Source organism: Nicotiana sylvestris, chromosome 7, assembly GCF_000393655.2.
Source record: "Nicotiana sylvestris chromosome 7, ASM39365v2, whole genome shotgun sequence".
NCBI classification, from domain to species: Eukaryota; Viridiplantae; Streptophyta; class Magnoliopsida; order Solanales; family Solanaceae; genus Nicotiana; species Nicotiana sylvestris.
Window position 1 is genome coordinate 11,510,312 of NC_091063.1, and position 10,713 is coordinate 11,521,024.

At 40.4% G+C, this 10,713-nt stretch overlaps 1 protein-coding gene across 1 annotated transcript; it reads right to left on the bottom strand.

The window, feature by feature from the left end:
* Positions 1-8,085: 8,085 nt before the first annotated feature.
* LOC104250099 (uncharacterized) lies at positions 8,086-10,059 on the bottom strand. Its single transcript, XM_070151162.1, has 2 exons — positions 9,589-10,059; positions 8,086-9,036 (listed from the first exon to the last, which is right to left on the bottom strand). The coding sequence occupies exons 1-2, from the start codon at positions 10,057-10,059 to the stop codon at positions 8,086-8,088; spliced, it is 1,422 nt and encodes a 473-aa protein (XP_070007263.1).
* Positions 10,060-10,713: the final 654 nt, after the last annotated feature.

The following is a 10,713-nucleotide window of genomic DNA, read 5'->3' on the forward strand; positions in this document are numbered from 1 at the left end:
GCATCCAAACTTAGCCCTCAACTCCCGAATGTGATCTCGAGTTAATTTCTTGAGCTTTTACTCGGATTTCAAAGCTCCAACTTATTCAAATTAGATCCAAATTATCTTAATAGCTCAATCACTTCCTGCAAGGCATAAAACACATAAGAAGTGTAATACACTAACATTTAAGCTCAAATACAAGTAAAATGCTGTAATTGGAGTGCAAACTATGACTAAAATACGGGATTCTAGCCTACCATCAATACCTCACACTTAGACCATTGCTCGTCCTCGAGCAATCAAAGTGAACTTTACATAGAGACAACCTTCTTATATGAGAACTTCCCTAATGCATCATGCCAAGAATATTTAAAGTGGATTAGCACCCTATCATAACATCCTAGCCTCAAGACTCGACTCAAAAGCTCCACGTATTTTTCAAAAATCTGCTCACTTACTCTAACACAGAGGCCAAAGATATTACATTTCCTTCGCAAATCATATGCCCTCATACCAAAGATAGAGAGTAGTTGCACACACAATAAAATTCCAGAACAAGTAGGAACTCAAGATAGAAAGAATTAACTCATTCTCAAAAATAAAATTCATGCGCCACAAAGAAAGTACCATAGGCTTGCCCGTAGTGTAATACTCTACTAATTTAGCTTATTCAGTGAAAGATCAAGTAGGACTTTAATTGGTTGTAATATAAGCTACGCAACGGGTAGGATACATTTGGATATAGTGATTACACCTCCCTAAGCACTTTAATACATACAACTTCACAAATCCAAATCCCACACTTATGTTGAACCAAACCCCAACTTTCATACATAATAGCATCAAGCTCCCAATATCTTTAAGCACAAACAAGATGAGAACTACCAATAGCATGGGATTCATTTTTTTCTTTTCTAACTTCTTTTTTTTCTTTACAAGCACACTCACTCTTTTTTTTTCTTTTAATTCTCTACAAGTGGCTCTCACCATTTTTTTCAAATAATGCACCTTTCTCCTTTTTCAATAGTTCCACTTAAAAACCCGAGCATATCTCAACTTTAGCTTTCATAGGATCATAAAAATTTTAAGTGATCAAGAGAGGTAAAAGATTCAAATAGATAGTCAATTCATACGAAATGGATTAGGCTTGCAGTATGGTTGCCAAAGAAGTATGATTACAGGCTCAAAGGGGCTAATTAGGATACACAACAATTAGGTGAGTTATAGACATATAATTGGCTCAATAAAGAAGTGTCTATATCACTCCCTAGACTGAACAAGACTATTATTTGGCTTTGCAAACACACAGGGCAAGTTCTAGACATCAAATGACATCCACAGAATATCACAGAAACCTCACACACATTGACACATAACTCACTCAGGATCGGATATATCCCGACTATCTAGTCAAAGCAGTTAAGAAAAGTCAAAATCAACAAATTTAAGGCACTTATCTATGAGTCTAGAACTGAGCGTAGGCATTACAACAAAGGCACTCACTACTCTCAAGGCACAACAACGTCAATAAAAGTCATCTCCATTTAATACATAGCACAAGACTTTGTTAATACTAATAAAAGAGAAACTAACTACACGTGATTCAAACAAAACCCTTCGAAAAGAATCACAACACAAAGAAAAACCAAGAGGAAATTGTTACACTACCTAAGAAAACAAAATATTTTTTCTTCGACATTAATCCCGCAAGAAGACAGCCAGGGAAATTCATCGCCACAAAAAGTCAAAAACAATTCAAAAGAAACGATTACAACCACACATATACATATATACATTCTCCACCCCACACTTTAAATTGATGCATATCCCCATGATACACAAATAAAAAACCAAGAGCTAAAGGAACTTTCCCTGATTCATCCAGTCGGGTTCTGCATTGAAGTCGAGACCTCCTTTGTACGCCCATGTTGAGAGATTTTTTTCTGCCTTCTTCGAGTGCACACCACACTTACCAACTTTACTCTTTCCAAGTTGCTCTTTTAGGGGCCTCCTTTCTCCTTCCATTTTAAATATTCGCCTTTCATACCCCACTCTAAGCATGAGCTGCCTTTACTGAATATCTGGAATTGCTTTGCTCGTAGCTGATCGGGTCCAAACCTACATTACTATTGAGTAAAGAGGGTGGTCGATATAGGTTTAACCCAACTAGGTCGGGATTGAATCCACAAGGAGTTAATAATTGGAATTAGGTTTATATCTAATCTAGATGTGGGCTATGAGTCTAATTACACTTCCACACACTTTGGGATTGATTCTACTTCTAACTCTATTATATTGTATGCAATATTTGAATCTAAGTATAATGTTTTTGTTGTTGATTTTCAAGGGGTTAAAGAGACTAGGGTAATGACTTCTACATAGGTGGATATCTAATGGGTAGCAAGAATCTAGGACAAGCTTGATTAAAATGGGGTCGTAATATAGCTATCACACCCAAGTGCTCACTTTATACCTCTCGGTAGTTTGAGTGATTTTGCCCAATTGACTTTCTCAAGTCCAAATGGGTATTCATATAATTCAAGTGATATTAGCTCAAGTCGGGTATTACTATCTCTAGGTTTAACCCTTTAATTGGGGCTATCAATATCTTGAGTTTACCCCAATTCCTTGCTACCCTAGTTTTCCTAGACTTAATCCATCTTTCTCAAGCAGAGACTAAGTCATAAAGGCATGAATCAGTGTTCGCAACCATTAATTCTATAGTTCTAGCAAGAACTAGGCTAAATGTCACTAACCCATACACATTTAAGCCCTAGAATTCAATACCCATTAAATATCCACACTAGAGTTTGGTCACAACCCTAGATATGGGTCTAGCTACTCATGGAAATAACAGAAATCAAAGATAAAAAGAAGATAAGATTCATAATACTAGATTAAAATATGAAAATCTAATGTTGAAGATAATTCTAGTACAAAATTACCCAAAACAGAATGTACAACCATCTCACGTGCTCAGATAATACATAACATAACCTAAAATTGAGAAAAAGTTCTATTTATACTAAGCTAAAATTTTCGAACAAAAATAACCCTGTGGAGGTTGTGCGGCCGTGTAATTCTAATCCCGGCCGCATTCTTGCTTTCTCGGCCGCATAATTCTGATCGTGGTCCGCATTCTTACTCAAAAGAAGTACCCCCATCTCTCTCAAAAGAATGTCACACGTCTGGCTCTAAGTACCATAAGCTTTCCCCTTATGTAAATCATCACTAATGTAAGCTCACTTTACTAGAAATCATATAGGGATTTTGCGGGAATGTAATGAAGGCTTTTTGATCAAGGTAGGCCTTATCGGCATATGATGGTTTCATCTTTCCTTAAGCACTCCATTTTCTCATTTCGGCTCATACTTCCTTGACTCTTTGAGTCACTTTTTTCTTCCTTAGGGGAACTAGAGAGACACACTGTCACTCCTTCTTGCTCATGAAAATCCTTTTTCTCCTTTTCTAATCATTTCATGCCTTTCATCATTGCTTTCTTTGAACCCCTTTCAACTTTCACTTTCTTTTTGACATATTTCTTTTTTTTAGCCTTTCTTAATTTTTTTGCCTTCATTTTTCTTCATTTATTTTTGTTCTTTGTACCTTTTATCACTTTCACATTCCTCGTCTCTCCCCCAAACTTATGCTTTTGCCAATTTTTTATCAAGAATGCTGAGGAAAGATCGGGTGCCAAGAGAGGGTCATTATAGAATGGATAAAGGCTTGTAACATGGTTATTGAAAGAAAAAGGGATTCGACTCAAAGGGATTGACTAGGGATATCATATTGGTAGGATACGGAAGCTTTCAAGTTTCAAATTGGATCAAGGAGATCCTACAATCATTTCTCAAGTCGAGCTACACTTAGAATTTCATTTAGACAAACATTCAGGGCAAGTTCTAGACTTATTAGTACGGAACTTGGACTTGCAGTTTAATACCTCACCTCCCAAGCTACTGGATTGTTAAATAGACAGAGTCGAGGGCCCATAACAACCCTATCTAAGATTGAACATCACAAATGGCTCAAAGAAACCACTCGATGATTGTTATAGTTAACACAAGAGTCTAAAGGTCACAACTAGAGCTATTATTTGCCAATCACTTGTTTCTAACCATAAGATCGAAGGTAAATGTGTTAGTACCAATCACTTGTGTCTCAGCTGCTTGAGACACTTTTATTCATTACTACTATATATACCAAAACATAAAGAAAACAGACTTAATCCCTTAAGAAGATTGTCACGCCATCTATCGTTGGGAAGAGCTACCCAGTTCACATAACATCCGCCTTTGGAAAGAATCGTGGCATTAAGAAAACCAAAGGATTATTGTTCACATAAAACGTAAAAAATAAGCTAACAACTTAAAAAGAAGTTGCTAAAGGAAATAAGAAGCTATGCTACTAAGGAAAAATAACGAAAGAAGTTATGAAGTGAACTACGGAAATTAAACTGAATATATACAAAGTTGAGGTAAAGCGAATATATACATAAATAAAAATGAATATATACATCAAAAGGTAAAATTTATACATAACAAAAGTGAAAATAACGAATATATACATACTAAAAGTGAAAATAAAGAAAAATAAAGATAAAGAAAAATATTGTAATGGTTATTACATACCAAATGAATGTCATCAAATCAAAATGGACCACCCCCAAATGAAAAATAGCATTGTCCTTAATGCTCAAAACAAAAAAGAACAGGTAAAAGGGGTAGAGAGTAAAGAAAACTCCTTATATGGTCTCTATCTGCATCGGGTCTTCAACATCAGCACCCTCCATCTCCTCTAACTGAATCTCCACATCCTATGACTGGGGGACTACGGGGTTGCTGAGCATCTGAATCAGCTCCTCAGCAGTGTGTGATACTGCAGCTGGCTCCCCAGACTGGCAGGCTGCTACCCCTAGGGAATCGGGCTCTGCTTCATGTGCTACTGGTGCTGTCTCCTCCATGAGAATGTCCATTGGCAAGTCTTCTGCATGTGCAATCTTCTCAACCTCCTTAGCCAGCTTCTCCATGGACTTCATTGAGGCCTGAGACTTCTTCATCTTCCTAACCTGCTTGGTCAGGTCTGCAATGACCTTCCCATGTGTATCAAGAGTCTCCAGGATCTTCTTTTGGTTGTCCAGAATCTTCTTCAATGAGTCCTCTACTGATGAAGGTACCTGAAGCTCTACTAGGGCTGAAGACTGTGTTGCCACTGCACTGGATATGATAGTCAGCTTTGTGGTAGCTTCTTGCATCCAGTTGTTGTAACTGGAGAATGTCTGGGAAACCTTCAGTGCAGTCTGAGGGTAGATAGAAGATGAAGGCATTGACAGTGGCGCTGAGATAGATGGGCCGGAAGATGGAGGAGGCATGGCTACTGCTGTGGAAGGCTCGACAACTGATCCAGTGGCCAATACCCCTAGCTCTTCAGACTGGCCAGTGGAGGTAGTGGCTTTACCCTTGAACTTAGGGTTGTCCGCACTGGAGGTGATACCATGAGAAAGGCTTTTTAGCCTTCACCTACACATCAAAATGTATCGACTCTACCCCTTGATCTTTGAAATACTCAATGAGGAAGTTGGGGTAGGGATACGATCTTTCTTATTTCTGGACTGCATTGGAGATGTTATAGGAGATCAGGTATATTAATAGGATAGCCTGCCATGATAGAAGCTACCAATACTGCCCGGGAAATTGGGAGGACATTCTCATGCTGGCATGGGTTAAGAAGATGTTTGCCACCCTTTTGCTTCAAAGTTAAGGGTGGCTCTGATAATTGGCACTCCTGTTGTGAGCCATGCAGGTGTTTTCCACGGAATAGCAAGTAACTCAGCTAGCCATGGGCAAACTGCCTCACCCAAGGCTAGCTTCTCCAGGTATTGCACCACTTCAACCTTCTCAAACCCTACATATTTGTTCAAAGCTTGTCCATCAAATAGGATTTTCAAGTTCCGGACATTCGTCACTTTGGTACTCTTTTTGATGTGGGCAATATTGGTATAAAATTCCTTGATGAGGTATTCATTGGCATCTAGCACAGGGCCAGTGAACCATTCCCGTCTTTTTCTCTACGCGAATTACTTTAGAACATTTGGATTATGTTGGCTCAGGTCATTGGTTATGAATTGTTGCTCAAGAGTGAGCGACCTTTGGTGCCACCATTCTCGGAATTTGGAATATGCCTTCTCACTGAAAAACCTATCAGCCCAAACCTCCAGCTTCCTTGATCTAGCCATGCCTCCCACCATTGTATCACCCCCTCTCCCGAAATCCGGGACTTCATCATCATCATTTAAATTGATTGCAGCTGAGACAAAATATGAGGGAGAGGGTTCAGAATCTTTACTACCCTCTTTCGAACCCTCAGATGAACCCTCGGAGAAGGAGGACTAATCAACCAAATGCAATCTCCCCGGGAATTATTTGGGGATTTGTTGGGACTGGACTTCCGGTTGTGCTTGCCCGTAGTTTCCTTCAGAAGCTTCCTCGGAGGGGACATACTCACTAGTCTCCGAAGTGTCCGGGCTCTATTGGTAGTTGCTTTCTTGTCGATTATCTTTTGAATTGACAGAGGTAAGTTGGATTTGCGTCGACCCCAGCCTCGGGAGGGTTCTGCCCTCCTTTTGGAAGTATCACCTCGACCTCGAGAATGCACTATTGTATGCAACACACTAGTGAAAGTCAGTTAGAATTGGGTTTCAACATGTGTTAATGAATTACACTTTGTGCCTCTCAGAACAGGGCAGCGCGGACCGCACAAAAGTGAGTGCGACCGTGGACTGCCCGTCACGGACCGCACAAAATTGAATGCGGCCGTGGAGATACCAGGTTCAGACTACTGGCTCTCTGAAGTTACCCAACCACGAATCGCATAAAATTGAGCACGGCCACATAACACCCAAGTGGACCGCACAATTTTAAGTGTGGCTGCGTAAACACTTTGTTGGGTCTCTAAAGTTCAAATGCGCGGACCGCACAAAATTGAGTGCGGTCGCGAAAGATCAATCACGGACCGCACAAAATTTGGAACTAGTGTATTGAGGATCGCACAATTTTATAAGCGGTCGCATACCCTATCGCAGACCACACAAAAAAAGGTGTTTTAGCGAAGTTCAAATTACTTCGGCACTGATGAACACTTGTAAATAGGGTTTTCACTAATTGTACAAGATTTATGGTAATTATGCATGCAAAGCTACTAACCTCAGCCCCTCTTATGCATACAAACACTACCCAAATATTTTTTTTAAGCAAAGATTAAGCATTATTTTGACATTATGGCATGAATCTAACCTTAACTAAAAAGGAAAATTAAAACAAAGAGAAAAGAAAAGAAAAGGATGAAATTAAATCATTGAAATGAACATACCAATTGTGAAAAGTAGTAGGAAATGAACACTTGATTAAAATTGGATGAGATTGAAAGCAAGAACAAGTGCACAGTGCTTTAGGCGTGCTTGAGAGGACAGGGTTCGTAAAGTGTGAATAGCTCCAAAAAGGTATATTTATACTCTAAAGCCAGTGACCCCCACCGACTTACCTGAGTGAGGCCGTAAAATTTTGTCGTGGTCCGCACTCTTTACCTTTTTGTAGCTCAACATTAGACTCCTAGGCGCGGTCCACGAAAAATTGGCAGCGGCCGTACAAATTGTATAGTTCGGAAAATTTTAAAAGCGGTCGCGAACTCTAAAGGAATTTTGAAAGGCCAGTTTCAGAGAGTTGGCAATTTCCGTCATCCAACTGCGCGACTGCACGCAGATTTGTGCGGCCGCAAAGTGCTTGCGCGGTCTGCATAATTTTGGGCGCGGTCCGCGAAATTTCACTACTTAGCCAATTTTTTCCTTGTCAATTTCCTGCACTGCACAAACAATTCCTACATACACTTCACAACCAGTTACTACAAAATAATGCGTAATCTAAGAAGAAAATCAAAAGAAAGAAAAGCATATGGGTTGCCTCCCAAGAAGCGCTTGATTTAACGCCGCGGTACGACACATGTTACAATCACTCATTTGAAATGCATCAATACCGCAACGTGGCTCTTATCAATCTTGCCAAGGTAGAGCTTCACCCAGTTCCATTGACTCTAAAGATCTCACCATTCTTATTTTTTCAAATCTAGAGCACCAAAAGGAGTCACATGTACCACTTCAAAGGGACAACTCCACTTTGACTTTAGCTTTCCCGGAAACATCTGTAACCGACAGTTGAATAAGAGAACAAGGTCACCTTCTTTGAATTCTCTGTTGCAAATATACTTATTATGTAAGTACTTCATCTTGTCCTTATACAATGACGAATTGGAGTAAGCATGGAACTGGAACTCATCAAGTTCATTCAACTGCTCCACCCGAAGATTGGCAGTTGCATCCCACTCAAGGTTCAACTTCTTCAACGCCCACATGGCCTTATGCTCTAATTCCACCAGAAGGTGAAATGCTTTCCCAAACACCAACTGATACGGGGACATACCAATTGGAGTCTTGTAAGCTATTCTATAGGCCCATAAAGCATCATCAAGTTTCCTTGACCAATTAGTCTGGCTTGCATTGACAGTCTTGGACAGAATACTCTTTATCTCCCTGTTGGAGACTACAACCTGTCCACTTGCCTGGGGGTGATAGGGGGTTAACACCCTGTGAGTGACACCATACTTGGAGAGTAAAGTGTCAAAGGCTTTATTGCAAAAATGAGAACCCCCATCACTAATGATGGCCCTTGGGGTGTCAAACCTCATGAATATGTTTTTCTTAAAGAAAGCCACCACACTCCATGCTTCATTGTTGCGCAAAGCCACAGGTTCAACCCATTTGGAAACGTAATCCACAGTAATAAGAAAATAGGTGTTCCCACACGAACTCACAAATGGACCTATAAAGTAGATGCGCCACACATCGAAAATATCAATCTCAAGGATGGTGGTGAGAGGCATCTCATTCTTCTTGGAAATTCTACCGGCCCTTTGGCAATCATCACACCTCTTAACAAGCTCACTAGCATCTTTGTACAAGGTAGGCCAATAGAATCCACGGCTTAGGACCTTTGGAACACATCTCTAGATAACACCATCAGTGCAAATTTTGAAAAGATATGGCTCATCCTAATAATAATCCAATCAGTCTTGTTTGAGCTTCTTCCTTTGGTTTGACTTGTTCGGGATAATTCTACTCACAAGATAGTTAGCCACATCGGCGAACCAAGGCATCTAGGTCAAAGACATGGAAAGGAGTTGTTCATCCGGAAATGAATCATTGATCTCAAGGCCATCATGGGGCCTCCCCTCCTCTTCCAAACGGGGCAAGTGGTCCGCCACTTGATTCTCACTCCCTTTTTCGATCTATGATTTCAAGATCAAATTCTTGTAGAAGAAGTACCCACCGCATCAATCTAGCCTTTGAGTCCTTTTTACCCATCAAATAACAAAGTGTCGCGTGATCGGTGTGAACAATCACTTGGAACCCATGAGGTACGGGCGGAAATTTTCCATAGCAAAGACAATGGTTAAGAGTTCTTTCTCGGTCATCGTATAGTTGACTTGGGCGTCGTTCATGGTCTTACTAGCATAGTAGAGCGGATGGAATATCTTGTTGATTATTTTCCCCAATACCGCTCCTACCGCCACGTCGCTAGCATCACATATGAGCTCAAATGGTAAGCTCCAATTTGGTGCGGTAATGATAGGAGTGGTAGTCAGCCTATACTTGAGTAGCTCAAATGCCTTCATACACTCATCATTGAAGACAAATTTAGCATATTTTTCCAACAACTTGCATAAGGGGTTCACCACCTTTGAGAAATCCTTGATGAACCGACGGTAAAATCCCGCATGACCTAGAAAGCTCCTCACTCCTTTGACGGAAGTAGGAAGAGGGAGTTTTGATTTCACTTCAATTTTTGCTTTATCCACTTCAATAACATTCTTGGAGATCTTTTGGCCGAGTACAATGCCCTCCTCAACCATAAAGTGACACTTCTCCCAATTAAGCACAAGGTTGGTCTCTTCACAACGTGCCAATACCTTATCAAGATTATCCAAGCACTCTTCAAAAGAATCCCCCACAACAGAGAAATCATCCATGAAAACCTAGAGGAAGTCCTCCACCATATCTGTGAATATTGCCATCATACATCGCTGAAAAGTAGCTGGTGGGTTACATAAACCAAACGGCATCCTTGAGAAAGCAAATGTGTCATACGGACAAGTGAAGGTGGTCTTTTATTGGTCTTCAGGTGCAATAAGAATCTGGTTATATCCGGAATACCCATCCAAGAAGCAATATTAAGCACGTCCGGCTAACCTATCCAACATTTGATCAAGAAATAGAAGCGGAAAATGGTCTTTCCGAGTCACTTTGTTGAGCTTCCTATAATCCATGCATACTCTCCAACCGGTGACAGTTCTTGTAGGGGTCAACTAATTGTTGTCATTTGTAATCGCAGTCATGCCCTCTTCTTTGGGACACATTGTACCGGTGACGTCCATGAACTATCAAAAATGGGGTAGGCAACCCCAGCATCGAACCATTTGATGATCTCTTTCTTGACTACTTCTTGCATGGCCTCATTCAACCTTCTTTGATGTTCTATGGAGGGTTTGGCATCCTCCTCCAAATTGATTTTGTGCATGCAAAAGGAGGGGCTTATACCCTGAATGTCCGCCAATGTCCAACCTATTGCCTTCTTCCTTCTTTGGAGCACCGCAAGGGTATATTCTACATGCACGTTAGTTAAG

Bases quoted from the DNA above. Each gene is read 5' to 3' on its own strand.
- LOC104250099 (XM_070151162.1), bottom strand. From the start codon at position 10,059: ATGGATGATTTCTCTGTTGTGGGGGATTCTTTTGAAGAGTGCTTGGAT. The intron at 9,037-9,588 runs GTATTGGGGAAA...GGTGTTATCTAG, and splicing joins GCGACGTGGCGGTAGGAGCG to AGATGTGTTCCAAAGGTCCT.